Raw genomic sequence first — 20953 nt, forward strand, 5'->3', positions numbered from 1 at the left:
CATCGTTATGTTGGATAACTAACACTCAGCTCGTGATGAAATGCAGCCTGTGCATTCACAAATGCCTAAACATGATAAAATGAAACTCAGAAGGGTATTGTCCATCTCAAAATCTGTATTTACTGTAGTGAGCTAACTGCAAATTTGCGCAATTCAAATTCTGTACTATACGATGGAGATTTTTCCTACCAAGATTCTTACAATCGTAACAACAAATATGTAAAGTGTGTTTCCAGAAAAGTGTGTAACTGGAATCATGGCAATATTACTCATAATGAGCCACATTTATTCCTATTATGTCCCTTGCTCCGGTTGAAATTATTTTCACATGCTACTCCACGGAAGCATCCAATTTTTTAAAAGGATTTTTAACCTTTTTAAAATCATATTAAATCAACGTACAAGTGTTGCAATTTGTGATGAGATCAGGTTTTACAGTGACGCAAACTATTCATTTGCTCTAACGTTGATGATTTAATTTTAGCCATCTGTAATGACTCCTCTTGGTTGTTTGCAACTTCGACATTAGCTTTGTGGAATAATTAAATTGTGCACTTACATGTTGTCAATAGTGTGTGCGTGTGTGTATTGATAAGTTTCTTGGGTGGGCGCGGATGGGAATTGTGTTGTCCCGATGCATTGTCCTTCCATAATTGCAAACAGGCAAGACATAGCTCCCATTGTCTTCCTTCAAGGCAGGCTGTTCTATGCTTCTCGTTTCTTCCTGTTGGGGCACAATTAAGAGCTCTTTGGTTGCATTTAATCCATTTTGATATATTCTTCTACAACCCGCTAATGACCTAATACGTTCCTAATTACATGACTGTTTTTTTTTTTCATCCATCTTGAATTTTCAAAAGGAGTGTTCTCAGAAATGAATTTAATAAAAAAAAATAATGATTTGTCCTTTTAAATCCATAAAACTCTCGTAGTGATGAAACGACCGTTTGATTCTTACAGCAAATAATTCATTTTGGCAAGATATGAACTCTTCATCCACCATGTAGGCTGCTATTATACGTGGGTAAAAAAATCAGACACCATCCAGCGAACTGCCGCAAAGTTATGTTAAATTACCGTATTTATCGGATTGTACGTCGCTCCGGATTATAAATCGCACCAGACAAAAAATGCATAATTAAGAAGGAAAAAACAAGTCGCACTGGAGTTTTAGTCGCATTTTGGGGGAAAAATTATTTGATGAAATCCAACACCAAAAACATAACATGTCATCTTTAAAGGCAATTTAAAATTAAAATAAAATTAGAGAACAACAGGCTGAATAAGTGTACGATATGCATGCTAATTATATTTACATTTACGTGACACTTAAACAACGAAAAATGAATGTGCCTGGTATGTTCACAACTATAACACAAAGAACATGCTAACAAATTTACCAAACCATCAGCGTCACTCCAAATCACGAAATTCAATGAGATCTTCATGCGGAGTTGTCACTTTTAAACAACTCCGCCAACTCCGGAAGTAGAAGATGCTGCTCTCCTCTTCTGCGTCGCTTACGTCAGAGTTATCGTCAGTTGTTTTTCTCAGTTACCGCCAACGTGGAATGTATCAACACAGGCCGAGAGCACCCTCTTGCGGTTTATGGTGAAAATAACATGTGATGTGTACAATGTGTGAACCATTTCACACATTAGTCGCCCCAGAGTATAAATCGTACCCCCGGCCAAACTATGAAAAAAACTGCGACTTATACTCCGGAAAATACATTAGGTAAGCATTTTTGCTGTGCAGTTATGTCACTTAAACCAGTTGTGCGGCACAATACGCATACTGCACTTAAGCTTCTTTCATTTCTGTGAAATGCTCCTTAATTTTGCACATTCTCTTGTCTTTCATCCACGCTTTCGTCCCGCCCCGTGCTTATTGCTCGGCAACAACAGCCCATGTGGGAACAAAATAAAAATCACAGCGAAATCCCGGGATATAGCAAATAATCTGCCATGCGGTGAAGTTGCAACAAGTGAACTGAATGATAAAAATAACATGAAAAATTCATGAAAATAGACACTGAAAAATCTCATTTGAGCACCAAAGCTCAAATTCTTTTTTTTTCTTAGTCTCCTGCAAGTTTTTACTGCTACTTTAAAGGCCATTGTGCAGCGTGTCAAGAACAACATGACATCGTAGTTGCTGCGCATGAATTGATATATCCGAATCAAAACACACCCTGGGACCACCAGTGATAATTCGGGGCAACCATAAATAAATCTTCATTGCGATTGGTCGATGGACTCAGGAGGACATGCACTGTATGTCACTTTGATTGAGGGGAGCGCAAGGTGGCTGGTAATAGAGTGTGTACGTTTGACGAGGCCCTTGAGGTCACGAGTCTTTGAATCCTTCTCTTTGAATGAGTTTCGCTTTGCCGGTCCCGGCTGCCCTGGCTCACTCGTTGTTACAGGTACGGCTAATCAGAGACATCGGCATTGGGTCCATGCAGTAAGAGCTGAATAAAACATGAAGTAAAAAAAAATAATCAAGGCGAGGGCATCTGCGGCAGTCCCTGGCTGCTGCTCCGACCACTCTGGCTATTCACCACATGTGTCCTCATACTAATGACAAGCCTAAAAGGAGGCAGAGGGCAACCTCTTCTCATAATCAAAGTGTTTTTATTCATGACATGTCTATTAATTAGTTTGGAATAGTCAGCACTATGTGCTCAGGAGAATTTAAATGGGCCGAATAGGATTTGCCCTTTCTCAGACGAGCCAATGATTTCTTGGCACGCCTTTCGCAACAGAGAGGGACGAAGAGTTGGGTGGCGATGCAGATGACAAGACAAGGACAGAGAAAGCGGCAGGCTGTCTTTGTCTCTGTCCGTTGTCTGTCTGTCTGTCTGGCCTCTCTCTCTCTCACTCTCTTTCGCTCTTTCACCGGGAGTGACACATAGACCTAATAAATCACTGAGGCCAGTGAAATTGAAACTGTCATTGGTATTGGTCCGGATAAAACGCATGTACCAGTACTTTATTACACCAAAGTACATCTATATTGGTTAGACTAAAGTCACCACATTTGAGCACACAAAAAGAGCCCCTCTCCCAAGTTAGTCAATAGTCCTTCAAAGATAATAATAATGTGGGTTTTTATAATAATGTAGCAATGGTCATGCGAGAAGGTGTCATCTCACATCGGGAAGCCGCGAGCTACTAAGGTGCCACATGAGCCATCAAGGTGTGGAGGTGACTCCAAACCCAACACAAAGCCGCTCTAAGGCAGACTCGAGTGTTGACAGCTGAAACTGTGAGCAAATAAGCGAGACTCACTTTACTCCCAAAAATAAATAAAAACGTGTCTGAAAACAAGAAATTCCAATTCATCAAATTACAATGCGGATGATATTTCACTTTTTGAAAACGTGGATGCAGATTTAAAAAAAAACACGATGCACGTTAATCAGGAGAAATTAATGCAGTTGTAACAAATTATTTTTCATATGTATATTTTCAAAAGGTAGTCCGGTACAATACATACATAGAATACATGGATAATTCCACTTCAAGGAGGACTCCGATAATTACATGTCTACTGTGGCAGATTAATCTCTGTCGTCAGTGACTCCCCTCCACAGACAAAAGACTATTAATGCCTCCGTACGTCCGCTGTCGTGAGTACAGTACTCCTACTTTCTCTGTGACAATGCCGCCGGGGCCAGTGCCATTTTTCTCATTCAAGCGGTGTCAAAATAGACACAAGAACAATCCAAGATTATAATTGCGGGGGGGAAAAAATAAGAAAATCGACGTGCAGTATTGACACTTGTCAAGATAATAATCTACAGTGATATTTTAGTCACGGTAGATGACGAACCAGGAGACTAATTGTTTGCTAAATCTAATTTCAAGACTCCCGATGTGAAATCAGGCAGGCAAGCAAAGCAACATGCAACAGTGGCCTGGCTCGCTGCGTAACACCAAATTATCTTTCCCCAGGCTTAATTATTCATTAGGCAAACATAATTAATTTAAGACGCCTCTCTCACAGGGGAGGTTTAAAATAAAGGCCAAGAAGGACAGCATTATGCTTAATGATTAACTGAACATAGTACAGTGCCATTACGCTGCAAAGGTCTGAACGTTTTTTTGTCAATATCATGTCAATTATTTCCAACCGCTTTTCTGGGGCTCAACAAGTTTATTGCACAAAAAAAGGTGCTTGCATATTTAAGTAGGTGACACTAAAAAATGGTCTGCTGAATTGGCTCAATTTTAATTGGTTGAGTGATTGCACACACAAAAAATGAAATAAATAAAATCAATCTGGATCCAGACTTTTTTTTTTTTTTTTGTGCAACCACTTGACCAAATAAAATTAAGTCAATTCAAAAATATATATTTTTTCAATATACGTTGTGGAGTCTCATTTTTACGACAACAACAAAAACATTTCAAAGATTCAGAAAAGTAAGCGGACCCCGCTTTGTTTCTCTAGCCTGGACTTGAACACCCCATTTAACAAACCCTCTTACTTGTCTGCAAGGGCTTCGGGGTTTGTGACAATATTGACGAATGCGTGTCTTCTCATCCGTCGCATCTCCAGATCCCATACATTTACCAGGAAAGAAGGCTAATTATACCCAACGAACACAAAGACATCAACTTTGCCCTCTGTTGTCCTCCTCATCATTCCGACCCTCCCTCGATGTTCGGGGACTCTAACGAAAGCATCTCAGCGACTCAGCACAGCCTTTGATCTGTTTTCTATTCGATGCTGAGCTTTCAGATGCACGGCGGGGTTTGTCTTTGCCCGAGACAAAGAGCAAACATATGAAAAAGTGCTTTTTGAGATCCATTTGCAGTAATGACGCAGCTGTCTGTCGGCTGGATTCGTGCATTGACCCCTTTTTCATGTTCCATCCTTTTGTCCCACTCCATTCCAAATCACCGTTGTGGTCTTCTTTCGACAAAGTATTGTCATTGTCCTGCAAATATTTTGGGTCATGGCACCACTACATCTTTTGTTTTTTGTTTTTTCTCGTTTAGAGCGGCTCAGAATTGCCAGCTCCCGTTACAATGGAAACAGTTAATTGTTTATTTTCCCGGAATACAATCGTTGCATTTACATGATAAATCTTTTGGTCCAAAACATGGTTTTACTGGAGTACAAAACAAGAAATAAACGAAGATTGTGGATTTATGTAGTTTTTTTAGGGGGAGGGGCAAGCACGCAGTGGCATAAAAAGACAAATGAGTCTGTATAAAAGGTCACTGGTATTGGTCCGGATAAAACGCATGTACCAGTACTTTATTACACCAAAGTACATCTATATTGGTTAGAGTAAAGTCACCACATTTGAGCACACAAAAACAGCCCCTCACTCTGCCAAGTTAGTCAACAGTCCTTCAAAGGTAATAATAATGTCGGTTTTTATAATAATGTAGCAATGGTCATGCGAGAAGGTGTCATCTCACATCGGGAAGCCGCGAGCTACCAAGGTGCCACATGAGCCATCAAGGTGTGGAGGTGACTCCAAACCCAACACAAAGCCCTTTTAGAAGACTTTAAATGCCCGGGATTGCCTGCCTTTTAATTTAATCGTCCTGTTTTGGGCTAACAAGATTGTCCCGTAGAATTGTGCATTGAAACCGCTCGCTACCTTTCGTGAAGTCGTCAGTGAGCACTGAAAAGCTAGTAGATAGCAGAGTAGCGAAACGGTGCACCACAGTAGACATTGAATCGTAGTCTGTGGCATTTGAATTTGTGTCTACATTACATACACATTAAGATTTACATACACTTACATTTTATTATTGTTATTGTTATTATTACAGCTGCTTAAGTTTCCCCTTTCATGATGAGGGATATAAAACCCTTTTCTTCTTTGAAAAATGATGAATTCTACATTAAATGACTGCTATATGTTCACTGAACACCAAAATATATGTATTTTCAAATATTCAAAACTTTAATCCTAATTTAGGATTAGGGCCAAATTTGACCCTTCGGGATTTAAGGGTAGCATTTGAGCAGCAGAATTTATAGGGGCCAAATTTGACCCCATGGGTTCTCCAGGGTTTTGAGTGAGGGTTCCTCAACACACACCTCGGATGTACTCACACTATTAAAACACGCATTGTGCACAGGTTGCTCGAGACAATTTTAGTGTGAGCTGTCCCTCCGCGGCCGCCTGTGCGCTCTGTTCCGTCCCGTCGTTAAACGTGCATCCAGCCGCCGTTTCCTGGATCTCAGCCACCAATCGTCCCCGCCGTCTCTCAGCCGAAGCAGCTTTGTCAAACTCAGTTAACCGCCTCCGAGGGGGAAACACCTCCTTTCACAGTAATTCTCCAACTATTCACATCATGCCCCCTTTGCCTCTGCCTCAGCCACCTCATCAATCCACATGGCAACAAAGGTAAACAGCCTCACACCTTCCAGATAGGCCTTTGCTGTTTTGTTTACACAATGTATGTGTGAACAACCCACACCTCCTGCGAACGGCTCACGGGACACACTGTGCCTCATTTACAGATGGTAATTGCACCGGAGCCAAGCGGTGCATGGATATATTTATTTCTTTACTTTTTGCCGCTTTGCTAAAACTTCGACAGGACTTGTTGGAAGAACTTGCTTCGACAGGCAGACATCATCAACACAAACATCGGGCCTTGTGACTGACAGAGTATTTAATGTGCAAACCTGGATTTGAAAGCATCACTCAGACTTGAAAGAAATATTTAAAAATATATATATTCAGAGTGACGCTGGGATATTTTGGATTAAAGCAGTGGCAATGTTTCATTCGAATGAAGAACCACACTAAATCCATATGATGGTTTACCGGTGATAAAAATCCATGCCGCCTCCCTCCGCCTAATACGTATATTGCAGGTCTGCATCCCTCCAATAAAAAGACAATTCGATTGGCATTGCACCCCATCGAGATACCAATCGACAACGGTTTATTTTTAAAGTGGAGAAATTTGATTTGGTTTGATTCAGCGGGATTATAAGTGTTATGAGTTTCTTGTTGGAATATTATGATTGCGTATCCCACCAATAAGACAATCCGATACATAGCTTCTATACTGGAATGATTCGGTTCTATTAAAGACAACCTCTAATTTCTCCATGCGTCTCAGGATTTTCAAACAAACTCCTTGAGCATTCAGTGGACCACGGTGAGCAACATCAGATATGCAAACGGTGGCCACACCGGTATCACACCTGTCCAAAAACTGTTCACCAACGTAGTGTCGTGCAGACATCACGCGCTGTGTAATATTGTCGTTGACATGCCGTGATGACCATATTGATAAAGCTACACAATCGTTCGTCCCATCAACCATCACAGCTAATGAGCGCTGGTCGAACATCCAACTGAGAGACTGTAGCCAAGATGGGCTGCGAAAGATTATAAGGCGTGTCAGATATTCTGGGATGTCAGCTGCTGCGATTCTTGTCGGCGAAGCAACCGATAGTCATCCGCTATGAGGGGATGTTAACGTCACCGCTTCTGTACAATCACAGCCGCTGACATCTGCGCCAAACACAAAATAGATGGAGGAGAAGCAGAGGTGGGACACAAGACTACGTGGGACTGAAATACTCGAGTGATGCGGCCATGCTGGCTCAAGCTAACACCAAGTGTGTTTAATAACACGAGTTATTCATTGCATTCCATGTCGGACCCTTTTCTCCAGCCATGGATATGGCCGTGTGTTCTCTTTCATTTCTTTTCTTTTCTTTTCTTTTCAACACGCATAAATACCACAATGGGGAGCTCTAAATCTTTTGGCTTGCTGTCTCTATGAAAACAACTTGCCGTGAATACACAACTGCGATGCAATGACGCTATGTTCAAAGCAAGGAATTCACTGTGTTCATCCCCACTGTAGGTTTTATTGCACTGCGTGAAATTTCTGTAATGATCGATATGTGTCATGTAGTGCTTTTTTTCCTTTCGAAGAAGGTCAAAATCAAACAGTGGTGAACAGGTTGTCTAAGATGAAAAGGAAAAAAAACTGGCAAGAACTTGAATCAGTCAAGTTTGACAAAAAATATCTTGTTAAAATCTAAACTTTCTTTTCGTCTTTCATGACCAGGTTGTTCTCATTTCTCAGTGTGGGTTTTGGGGAGCTTTTTATTCAACAGTATGTGTGCGCCCCAAATTTCAGCATGTGGGAAGAAATAATTTGTCAAAGTACGAGTGAAAAGCTGTCAGTAGTGGTGCTCTATATAAAAAGGAAATTTCATGTTTCATTTCTGCCCTTTTCCACCAAGGTTGCATGCTGTTAAGTCGTCATTTTTTTCTCTCATTACTAAATCAAGTCCTGTGATTGTGCTGCTCATCTTTTACTGTGAAATAAAAGGGGATAATCCGCTTAAATTGCTTGCTTCTGTTTGACTTGAATTTAAAACCATTAATATACAAAAGAAAAGGGGGTGTGGGGGGTGCGTTGGTCACAAATGTTCTCTGTGAAACATTTAAGTGTCCAAATCTGGAAGTGTGTCATAAAATGAGACAACAGAGATAAACTTTGTTTAAATATTAAATGTACCTTATTTATCCTGCTGATCCCAAAAATAGGCTGTATTATTTGTATTATTATTATTACATAATTACGATATTTAATATTTTTTTTGTCTTATTGATGGTCATTCATTTAAGTGGTTGGTTGCCGCCTCATTTACAAGCCGCCATTGCTTTCAGTTCAAGAAAGATGCTTTCCATGAAGATTTGGAGCTTGCCATTTCCTTGGTCCTCACCACTCACCAGTGTCTACTCGTGGAGTGTGCTACTGTGCAACCATCCCTGCTCCCGAGCATGTCAAACCCCCACCCCTCCAACCCCCGCGGACTCTTAACTCGGACATGAAATTTTACACGACCTCAGCCACTCATCATGCGGTTGGCATGTGCCCCTCATAAATAAGAGCAATAAAAATAAATAAATCAACTGCCTCTTGGCTTCGAGGGATCACTGGTCTGCCGGGCAGATTTTCAACAGTCTAATAAATAAAGTAAAGCACCTTGTTGCTTGTCAGCCGCGTTAGAATGACTGAAAAAGCAACACAGCGTTATGTTTTTGTTTAGGTTACATTTGGTTTTGTGCCCTCTTTGACTGCACTTGTTCCCCTGTTCTCGTCATCTGTGTCCCTTGTGTTGAGCCAATCGGCTCCCTCAACCGTTTGTGTCTTGTTCAGGTGTTTCTCGTTGTCTCGTCACTTTGCTTGTATTTAGTTCCCTGGGTTCTGTCAGTCAATGTGGGTCATTGTGACACTGAGTGTCTGTGTGCTCCTGTCATGTTTAGTTTCTGTCATAGGTTATTTTGTTACTTTGGTTCCTTGTGGTTTTCAGGAATTTATTCAAGTACTTCAATGAGTTTTTTTTTCCCCAGTGTTCTTCTGTATGCATTTTTGTTGAATACATTTTGCTCAATCGACTCTACTGCTCCCTGCCTCCCTGCTCTTTTGGGGTCCTCTACTCTTTTAACACACAATCCGTGACACAGAGTTAGTAACACAGTTTATTTATAATGTTACTCCCATCACTGCTCATAAGCAAAACAGCACGACAACAAACCTATCGTTGCGCTAGTAATGAAGTGCCACAGGCTGCTGACTTGGAGGCAGACGGTGCAGGTTTACTTCCTGGCCAATATTTAAAAAAAAAAAAAAAGGTTCGGTTGTGTCAGGAAGGGCATCTGGTGTAAAAACGGTGCCAAACAAATCATATGAGTGACTTGCTGTGGCGACCCCTAATGGAACAAGCCAAAAGTCACAACAACACACTCATCATTACTCCCTACATTTTATGGAAATGCTAACACCTGTCCTGCATTTCCTTTTCAGCATGTGAGTGAACGTGTGTCTCGTTAAATGAACAAGCGGAACAAATTTACGTCTGAATCATTTGCGTAGTTCATTTTCTTTTACAACATGGTTTGTGCATTATATTGTCGAAACGTCTCCAATTCGATTCTGAGTTCAACCGTCCTGCCTCTATTTGAAGTGTGACCTTTAAAGTTTGCTGTTAGCAGAATCACACGAGGGAGTATTAAATGGTGATAAAACATTTGTCCTAGTCTCAGTTTACTGTGCCCATGCTGCGCGAAAGGCCGTGTCCTTGGCAAGAATCGGCTCTTACTGTCACAATCCTTTTTCATCTGTTTGCCTTTATAATTCAGATGTAATCCCAGCACACACACACACAAAGCAAGGCTTGATCAACTGCTCCTCCTGGCAAGCTGCTGAATTCTGGGTTAAATAAGTCAAACAGGGATTTGAAATGTTATACAATAATTAGCACATCAACTTCACTTTCCGAGGGTATATCTTTTTTGCAGAGGAGCCGAGATGACCTTTTTAAAGGGAGGAACTGGAGAATTTTACGGCAGTAAACATTTTATTTTAGCATTTCGGTCACCACAATTTATGTCTTTCCCACTCTGGGGTCAGAAAATGTGCGTTCGCACACAAAACCATTTCAACAAAATCCGTTCACATGAAAGCGCATTGGCAGCCTGTTATGTGAAGTCGAAAAGCAAGCGCAGCTGCACATTTTGACCTCTGTTTCAAAATGTAGTGATTATAGTGAATTGTCCAAATATACTCACAAATGTCCTGAAGGATTTGTTGGAAATGGGTCATGTCATGAATTAAAATTGCACATGCACGTTACATTCAGAGTTGTTTTAATATTTGACAGTAGTACATTCCAAAATGTAATAAACATTTCAGATGAATATAAAGCCATGAAAAAAAATTTACATTATCTACTGCCCTCCTTTCTTCGGTTCCTCTCAAGATAAATTTGTTTGACGACAACAAAAAACATGTCCTAAGAGTTTAATTTAGGAGCTGGTATTGAGCTGTTATTTTCTTGATTATAACCAATATCACTAGTCGATAAGTATTCAGCTCATTGTGCTGTGGCCATGTTGGAGCCGATGCCAGCCGTCTTCAGGCAGCAGGCGGGGTACACCCTGAACTGGTTGCCAGCCAATCGCAGGGCACACAGACGAAAAACCATTCACACTCACACCTAGGGGCAATTTAGACTCTTCAATTAACCTAACAGTTCATACGGGAAGAATCTGGAGTACCCAGAGAAAATATCCCATGCCACATGTGTAACCCGGCTCCCATTGTGGCGACTGAGGTTAATCCAAAATTCAGCAACTATTGGGTGTTATTTGCCACATCTACCCTTATATGTCAGCCTTTGTTTCCTCGAGAAGCCGCGATGTAAAAAGAACAGGGACACAAATACAAGCGCACACCATATTAACTCATTCAGTACCAATTCTGGACCAAGTCTGAAAAGAAGTTTAAAAACGGTTTTGGGAGTAAATGAGTTAATGTCATGATGTAATCGGTATAGGTTAATCTACATCATCTACCTCTGTGACCGTGTCATTAAAAAATAAGTATTGTTGTGAAAGCAATTGTTCCATAGCAAATTAGTGAGGTGTTTTTTTATGCACATAGCTTCAGAGAAACGTCACGTTAGTGTTATCACAAAAAAGATCCCGCCTCGCAGTAAGCGCTTTGGTCCACCTGCGTTGCAGCTGTTCCCTTCCTCGGTAATCCATTCTTTAACCATGAATTTTTCTTCAAAGGCATCTTGCCACTCTGACAGATGGACACCATGACAGTGAGCCAGCTTTCAATCACCTGAAGAGGCACAGGTCTCACTTGTGACTCGACAGACAATTGCCTGGTCAGGCAGCGGTTACTCGGAGTGGCAATGTTCGATAGTTTTCAAGATGGGGGTCGATGTTAGAACCTTTGAATTATACAAAAGGGTCCCAGGGGACCTCATTTCAATACATCACACCAAAGAAAGACTCAAAAGACATTGCAGCCTGACTACTCTGTGGGTTTTGTGTGTATTAAAAACATCTGATGGAGCAGTGGACTGAAACCGATTTATGACAATCTGTACCTACAGTGCCTTTCATCACAATGGCCTCTCCAATACATTCTGGTAATATTCTGTCTCCAACATTTAACGCACAAAGTAAACACACTTATTGTCATTTTGTATGAACAAGTGACTTCCTGGTTCACGGAGGATGACAGACAAAAGGGCCAAACCGTTTTGGATTCTGTGCCATTCGTGTTCGTGACTGAAAAAAATAAATTCCTTCAAATGTGTCAAAGAAAATAGAGCTTTTCGTTTTTGAGTCTTTGTCCACGTTAGGTACTTACTTCCTGGTTTCAAACAATTATGTAAGATGATTGGGTCATATCATTTCCCCATGACATTTTTCACAACCCCGATTTGTTCAGTGGCTATGTCAGCGCTGTTGGACAGTTGGCGTTGGTGCGGCTGGATGGATGGCCGCTGAAGTTGAGGATGAGGAGAGAGGAGCGTTCGCGAAGAGCGCAGATGCATATTTGGAACCGTGAGTCGCCGCTTGGAATTGAAATGGATTTCATTGGGACAGGAGAAGTGAACCAATCTCTTTTTTCGTCAATGGATGCTACAGCTTCTTGTTGACTTTGAAACTTAGCTTGTAGCCGACGTGTGCACATTTTGAGCATGACGTCTCTGATCCACTGGTTAAAGGACACTTTGATTCTCTCCTCCTTCATCTCAAATCGCTTCAAACAACAAAGCGTGTGACGGAAAAGTGGTTAGGACTGCACGACTGTCTGTGTTTTATGTTATGTGTTGTGTTTATTATTTTACCTTATGTTAACTGTTTTGTAAAGCGCTTTGTTACAGCTGCCGCTGTTGTGAAAGCGCTATATAAATCAACATGTATTGTATTGTATTGTATGACGAAAATAAAAGATACACTATTTCATCAAAAGGGCAAACGTGTGCTGTTGATTTTGTCTGTTTGGGATCATTAAAAAATTGGATGATCTCAGACTGTTGTAAAATGGCTTGCAATTTTACCAAAGTAATACCTCACCAGTATATCTGGTGAACAAATAGAACAAATATGAGGGGACCGAGTGGAGAACAGGGGAAAAAAATGTTTATATTAAAAGTTTCTTCCGACCGCGCACACTTTCCTTCTCTTGTTTGTCTTAACCGTTTTCAATTACCCCTGGCGCTACAATTCCCTTCCTTGATCTATCCGCAACACTGTTATCTTTCTCTTCTACTTATAATATGTTTACTCGTCCCGATGAATTCAATTACATCTTTTCAGAGGAAATTACTGCGGGGGTGGCACCACCCGCCAGAGGTCAGGACTAACTGTGAATACTAAAACTACTCCCCCAAACACATTACACAGCCTATTACCTGCTGCTTTCTACACAGTGCTGCGCCACCCCACATGCGCCTTCCCGCCGCCACAGATGAAATGCTTTCGAGATGGAATCTGGCATCGAGAAGAGGGGATGAGTGCAGGCGCTGTCCCCAAGCCTAATCGTTTCAGAGAGGCATCCCCATTGCTGCCACAAAGCACGCCAGTCCAGATTAGAGATGTGTGTTCACAGACAGGCTGAGCGTGAAAGGTGCGCAAAGCAACCTCGGTCTGGGGTAGGGTGACCACTTTCTCCTTTTTTTTTTTTTGTGGCCGGACATCGATTGGGTGCCAGGCCAACGGTGCTGATGTGTGCTGCCTTGACAAAGTGGCAGAGATCTCTTCATTTAGACCTGTTGTTATTTTTCCACGAAATAGCATTATTTGAAACGTGTGTACCCTCCCGATGTGGCCAACCACATTCTGAGTCCATTACGCTCCCTGCAGGAGGTCCTGCTCCACTATGCTCTTTGTTTTGGAAGAGAAACATCATACATGAACCAAGAGTGGCCTTGCTTCAAATTCAATCGATTTATTTACTGCTTGTCCTCATTTGGGTTGCCGGTGGATGGAGCATGTCCCAAATGAATATGAACCAAAGGCAGTCAACACCGAGGACTGATTGACATGTAGACACACAGTAATTCACACCCACATTGACACCAACGGACAATTTAAGGGCTTCATTTGACCCGAGATGCATTTTTTTTTTGGAGTGTCGAGCGAAAATGTCAGACCATGATAAAACCAACAGAAGCATGGGGAGTATCTGCACACTCCACTTTGAAGGACCTACGTTGAGATGCGCTGCCAAAACGCCTTGACTGTGAGTCAGATGTGCAACCCACCGAGCTGCCAATTCCATTTTTTTTTCCGTACTTATTTTTTTGCAGTAACTCAGGAGATGATTGCGCTGAGTCAAATGATTGGCTCTTGCAGAAGTCTCTCACATAATTATCTGGAGCCCATTTGAGGCCCATCCAATCTGTGAGACTGATTATACAAACAGGGAAGGAAATGCTTTTGGGGAGAAGCCAGTTTGTTCCCTCTACAATGGGTTCCACACCAGCGTCAAGCGATCATTATCATCATTAGAATCAAGATTTATAGATTATAGAATACACTCCAGTCACTGATGGTGTAGTGGTACACCCGCCTGACTTGTGTGCGGGCAGCATGGGATCGGTTCCCCATTCAGTGACAGTGTGAATGTGGGTGCGCGAGGTTGTTCTTCTCGATATATGCCGTGTGACTAACTGGTGACCAGCTCAAGGTTTAGTCTGCCTTTCGCCGGAAGTCAGCTGGGATAGGCTTCAGCAACTTCCCGCGACCCTCCTCAGGATAAGTGGTGTTATGGATGGATGGATGATAGTTTGTTGCCAAGCTGAAATGCCCAAAAAGAGAGAAAATATATACCGTATTTTCCAGACTAAAAGGCGTACTGGATTATGAGGCGCAGCTTCAACGGATTGTCTATTTCTTCTTTTTCATATATTGGATGCACCGCATTATAAAACGCACTATACAATGCATCCACTAGATGGAGCTGCGCACAAGGAAATGCCAAAAGAACAATCAGATGTTATCAGATTTTGAGGCGCGCTGTGAGCTTTTAAGAAAATGGAAGGCTTTTAGGTGCGCTTTTTAGTGCGGAAAATACGGTATATAAATATACACGATGTTGTGTGGTACACTCGTCTATCTTGTGTGCGGGCAGCATGGGATTGGTTCCGCGTTCAGTGACGGCGTCACATTGCGGTTCTGCCACAACTATTCAGATTTTCAAAGTCAGTGCTAATTTTTGGTGAATAGTTCATCGCGCGGAAAAAGCCACGGAACATGAACGAATAAGGACCAAAAGGAAAATGTGCACAGCCGTTTTCTCTCTGCCTTGGGCCGCGCCTTGCAGCTGTCATATAATTGGTGCCAACATTTTAAACTGGAAGTCAAAGAGTGGGTCATCACACAAATGCAAATGTCTACCTAATATTTTGCTTACAGCACACACAGCATGTCCATATAAAAATACAGACGCACATATAGCATGTGATTATAAAGACCTCTTGGATTAAATCATCAAAATTTAAATTATGGCCAACCCGAGCAGAGGCAGTCTGAGTTTGAATGGCACCCTGGGTGAGACCCTCTTTGGTGCTACCCTACCACCCCACACCCCATCAAAAATCAGAATGCATTTACATTCATTAACACCTCAATAATGTAGTCATGGGTATCATTGTTTGGTATCGGCAAGCTCCATGAGTACCCAATATCTTTAAATAAATTGGTATGGGTACTCGCCCAGCCCATCATTCATATATACCGCATATATTTGAATCATTTGATCTCAATTAATAGCGAAATAATGTGAAGCTAAAATTAAAATGAACACTCAGTGAAAACGTTCAGGTGTATTTCAGATAGGACAAGAGGTTTTCAAACGTTTATCAGAGTTTTACTGCCTTCACGTTTGTCTTGAGTAGATGACAAGCGAGCTCTCTTGGATTGATCTCAAGCAACTGACTTGAACATTTACTCCCACGTGAAGTTAAAAAGTGATCAAGTCTACACTTCAGCACAGTTTTATGTCGTGTTCAAAATATCTTTGCTTCGAACTGTACAAAGAAGAAAAATATATCATTTTGAATATTAACAACCGTCTACGCGCAGTCACCCCCTCCCCCCAGCATCATAAAACAGAGCGGTGAGATCACCGAGGTTAATCTCGCTGTGATGTACTCTTTCCACCACGAGATCCAAAAACATTCTTTGCTATTTGACGGATAAAACCTTCCCACTTTTGAGGGAGCGATACATGAGGCGACTACTCAAATTAGAATGCATGCAACATTCTGGTGGAGCGAGAGAGAAATTTGCACATGAAGAGATGAAAATGAGTTGCATTCAGCCAAGCTGTGAGCTCCACCTAGGAGGCGGTGAAAAAGACGGAGACGGGCACAGAAAGGGGCCGAGGAAGGCGTGCACTGTAGCTTTGGAGCGTGCGGAAGGGGGCTTACTGGCCTAATGACTCTCATTTAGAAGTGACAGGGCTTGGTAAAATTGAACTAATTATGGCAGCACACAGATGCTGAATAGGCCTTGATGAAGTTAATCACCAGCAATCCAACAAACAGGTGTTGCGTGATATCCATTACCTCCCCTCGAATTACTGGGGGTGCCGCTTCAAGCAACCATTCATCCCAGGGAAGAATTATCTTGTATTATCTACCATACATCGGCGCATTTGACGAACATTTCGGAGCGTGAGCCGTCCCTCTAAAATGCCAGAAAATGAAAAACTCCTTATTGAGACTCATTAGTACATTCGGTTCGTCGCAAAGCCTGTTGATCGATGTGAAATACCTTCACGAAATACTGAAAAGGAATATGAAGTGCATATGTGACCTTCAAAATAAAATAACTGCTTCAAAGTCATTGTGTGGGTTGCCCGCTTGTGATAAAGGGAATTTAAAAAAGAAATAACCATTACACTTCCGGATGTTCTGGATATCGGTGGACTAGCCAGGACACCTCAAGTTTCTACTTGACATTTTCAGCTTTGAGTGAACAATAAAGCAAATTCAAAGATCAGCTTGGGCGATTGATTTGTCACTTAAGAAATACACATTCGCCACTCTTCAGTTGTATTTAGCGCAGTGATTGAAAAGTAAATTACTGTGTAGGAGGTACCCTGGAAAAAAAAACGGATCAAACCTCTCTTTTAAATATGGCCAAGTAATGAAGAATCCCTGTCAGTCTACTCATGCCTCCTCCGGCGTGAGGAAATTATTTCTGCCCTGAAACTAAGACCGAAGTTATTCTTAGCATGTGAATTACAGACCTCCATCTTGCAGACATTTTTTTTTTCATACCTTGAGTGGGATGTCAAGGAGCACTCTGTCAACTGGTCATAACTCATTCCATGAGCTTTAGGATAGATAAAGCATTCCTGACTCTGACTCCCAGCACACTGCTGATCATTGTTAACTGGAAGCAATAATGTATCGACACCTTTTATAGCCCTGGCTGAATGTCGTTAACCTTTATAAAACTCTAAAAGTGGCTTTGCAGGCCTAAATAAATCTCATCGAAGTCAATGACGCAAAAACAATGTCGATTGAGGTTTAACAAGACATGATTATATGAATTGGCATCTTCTTTAATCCAGTACTGCTGTAATCCTTCTTTTAAATATTGTAATTGTGTAAAAATGTCCAAAACAGTGATATTTATCTTGCCTGGCAGTGTAGCTCAACATCTCATCGGAGAATCGCCCTCATCCCAATTTCCAACTTTCTCAATAAATTGCCCACTCCTGATCCCAAATGCAATTCTGTCAATGTCTAGGAATCAAAATTTTACTTTTAAAAATGGCAAGAGTATGAGGCAGATTCCGAGTGAAGCAGATGTCGCACTTTGCAAAAAGTTTCCAACTAATTATTGTGCCTGCAATGCCGTCACGGAGAGGCTCATTTATCAAGCTCATTAAGTGATCGAGGCAAAGCAATCAAGGACAAAAATGTTTTCGATGACCATCCTCTTCTGTCTGCATTGACAATAAAAATGCGATGTCGTGACTTTGAACAACAACAAGCCGAAGCGAAGCACACAAATGAACAAAGGAATACGAATCGAAAGCATCGTCATTTGCTTTATATATTGCACACACAATGCAAGTTAATGAAATCTTTTGACCAAATACATCGATACAAACGGGTAATATTAATTTATCCGGTGCCACTATTCATCAAAGACTGAAATAAAGCCTGAGCAACAAAAGTCAGTCTTATCAACAATAGAATACAGCTTTGATGGGAAAGAAAATAGAAAAGCAACCTTATTTTGCAGTCTCGCATCACAATGACAGTAGCATCCTATTAAAGAAGACGCTTTTGTTCCTGAAAATAATCAACTCCAATTTTCTCAAATTCCAGCCGCTGATGATGTACGCAACTCACACTGGCGAACAAACGTGTCGTGTGGTTTCTCAATGCAGTTGAATGGCTGCATGGGGGTCCCTGCAAGGTCGCAAATTGACCAGGGGGCAGCATCACAAGATTGAGCATGCACACAATTTTACCTTCTTTCAACATGGAAACCTCAGTGATTAAAAATTGAAAAACTATGAGTGAGCTTCTGCTGGCTAAGCAGCAAAATTCACTAATGGAAGCTGTAAAATTTTATTTTTGCGCTAAAAATAGTCGTTCCCTGCATTTTCCTTCTCCCTGGAGTTTTGAGCGCTGAACACACGGCGCAGGTGTGTTCCCGGGGCTGGAAAACACTCAATTATTCCGACGTCTTCCTTAACGTCCATCGCGCACTCTGTATTAGTGTTGACTCAATCAAACATTTCACAAATAGAAAATGTCATGCTAAGGGCAATACCACAAATGATTGGATTTGCACATTTCTAGTGTGGGAACTCTGGTAGCGGAATAGGGATCATTTCCTCAACCTGATATTCAATCAGTGGGCATTTTGTTTTTTGTTGAAGCTATAATATATTGTGGCAGGCGCTGCGCTCGAATCGCACCTCATTTTAGATGGGCTGAGATAGGGCCAATGTAATAGGCAATTCATTTTCACAGCTCTTACATTGTTTAGTTTTGGACCTGTTTTGCCTTTTCCCGTTTTTAGCATGAACAAGGTGTCAGAAAGCAACACTAAAACACCCACCATTTAAAATGCACCATCGAAAGAGATCCATTACGGGAGTCCGCTTTTGCAAAGATCACAAAATCACTGTCAGAGGTGTTAATTTAACCATATGTTCATTATTATTGTAGCCTGCACCCCTGCGGTAGAGGTGTTTCTATCATCCCATTCTCAAAGAGTTCCTCTCCACCCCAATGTTAAAGTGAGAGTACCGAACAGTCAGTCAGATCTGATGGCATTCATCATGTTGTGTTGATTTCAAACTTGTGAAGCTGAGGAGTCATTTTAAAAGGAGCGCAGGTGGTAAAGATGAAGGCAAGGCGGATAGCACAATACAAAAATAATTAGGACAAGGCCGCTGTGCATGAATCCATCGCCACTTCCCACAAGCACTCAACTGTGTCAAACAGCTTGGTCAATAATCTTCAGCAATTCCTGAGGATTAGAGTCTTATTACTGAACACCGTCTGTCACGCGGACCTCAGCGGCCAAATAAATCGCTCTCTGGCTCGTTTTTTTTTTCTTCTTTTTTTTTTTCTTTTTTACTCCAATCAACTCATGCAGCACCCCCATGTCGAATTGATCACATTGCAAGGTTGAACACAATAGCCTGTTTGATTGATTTGTGGCCAATTAAAATGAGTTTCTCGGTGTGTTATGCTTTACTAAATAGTCTCGGTGTGTTTTGATGGACAGGAAAGAACAAGCGCATTTCACCCCAGGGCTTTATAAAGATCAATTTGGGATGAGTAATATACTGCTTGTTTTTTTCCTTGTACACTTTCAGAGTTTATCATCCTTTAACAATCAGCATTTGCGCAACGCTGATACTCATTCATTACGTGTAAAGGTTTAAATGAAAAAAGTCGAATGGATCTGCATGTTTTGCATTGGATTATATTGTTCGATTCTGTTTGGTCCCATTGCTTTCATCTGTACACCTGATAACTCGAGATCCATTTTTGATGAGCCACTAAGTTTGCGGAGTAAGTCATTGAATGAATTTTAAACACAGGTTGAGACTCCCCCACTCAGTGTAATTTGGTTTTATTTATTCAGATCTTTTCTTAGTTTACACAATAGTTGACGTTTTCTATAGTTTTTTTTCAAATGTAATCTGTATTCATGATAATCCATTAAATTTGCAGATCTTTCAGGTGATGACTTTAAAACAGAGGTTTAGCTACCCCTTGTTTTATAATTTACTTTCATCTGCTTTTCTTGGTTTCCACATTTTCTAACGCAAAAATGTTGTTTTGTTAAGAAGGTTTTTTTTCCCCAGGCGCTATTGTCAAATCAAAAGCTTAAATAGACACCAAAGACACCGCTCCGTTGTGGACCTCAGCACCTTGAACCCCGGCTTTGTTTTGTTTGACAAACGCACTCCCGACCGAAAACAAAGTGCACGCAAGTTCTTACCTCGCCCGTGGCTCTCGGCCACCGCAGCTGCGAGAAGCCACACGGCCAGCATGCTCGTCAACGCACAAGCTCGTCTCGTGCAATTCATCTCTTCTTAAATCGAGGTCGCGCGGCTGCAAAATAACGTCCTTGTGTCGGAGAAGCGAAAAAAAAACCACAGGGGGGAGGGAGGGAAAGCAAACCGTGAGATTTGAACGTCCGTTAAAACGCAAAGTTGAATCCTTGATGCTTTTTCGCCGATTGACTTGGCCGAATTCGCAGTTGAGAGGACAGGCGATAGTAATCAAGTGAAACGCGTAGGTCTTGGTTTGACTCGGACGCTCTGTAAGCGGATTTTGGCTGTGCGAGCTGGAGGCACATTGGACGAAGACGGCAGAGCGAGTCGTCAGCACCGAGGACAGCTCCCACTCCTAGCGTCAGAACACGGAACAACCTCGGCGGAGTTTGTGAGGGTTGGGGAGGGGGGGAAAAGGGGCTTCATCGAGCATTTGTGTCACGTGACACCTGCTGGACACAACATTAGGAACACGCGGCTGCACGACCTAATGACATCCAAGCAAGTTTGATTCTTTTAATGGCTCTTTTAACGACCCCCCCCCTTTTTTTTTCGCCAGTCACCCTTGACAATAAAATAGTCAACAGCAG

The 20953-nt window shown here is 41.7% G+C and overlaps 1 protein-coding gene across 3 annotated transcripts in view; it reads right to left on the reverse strand.

Annotated features, from left to right (window-relative positions):
• Positions 1-20731, reverse strand: part of LOC127587851 (seizure protein 6 homolog) — a 75665-nt gene extending 54934 nt beyond the window's left edge. For all 3 annotated transcript variants that reach the window (XR_007958887.1, XM_052046319.1, XM_052046318.1), the window contains exon 1: positions 20309-20731. Coding sequence is in view for 2 of the 3 variants with exons in the window: in XM_052046319.1 (XP_051902279.1) it covers positions 20309-20396 (88 nt within the window). In the remaining variant the exon portion in view is untranslated. The remainder of the gene's footprint in view (positions 1-20308) is intronic.
• Between the last annotated feature and the right edge of the window lie 222 nt (positions 20732-20953).

This window comes from Hippocampus zosterae, chromosome 16 (assembly GCF_025434085.1).
Source record: "Hippocampus zosterae strain Florida chromosome 16, ASM2543408v3, whole genome shotgun sequence".
Classification (NCBI taxonomy): Eukaryota; Metazoa; Chordata; class Actinopteri; order Syngnathiformes; family Syngnathidae; genus Hippocampus; species Hippocampus zosterae.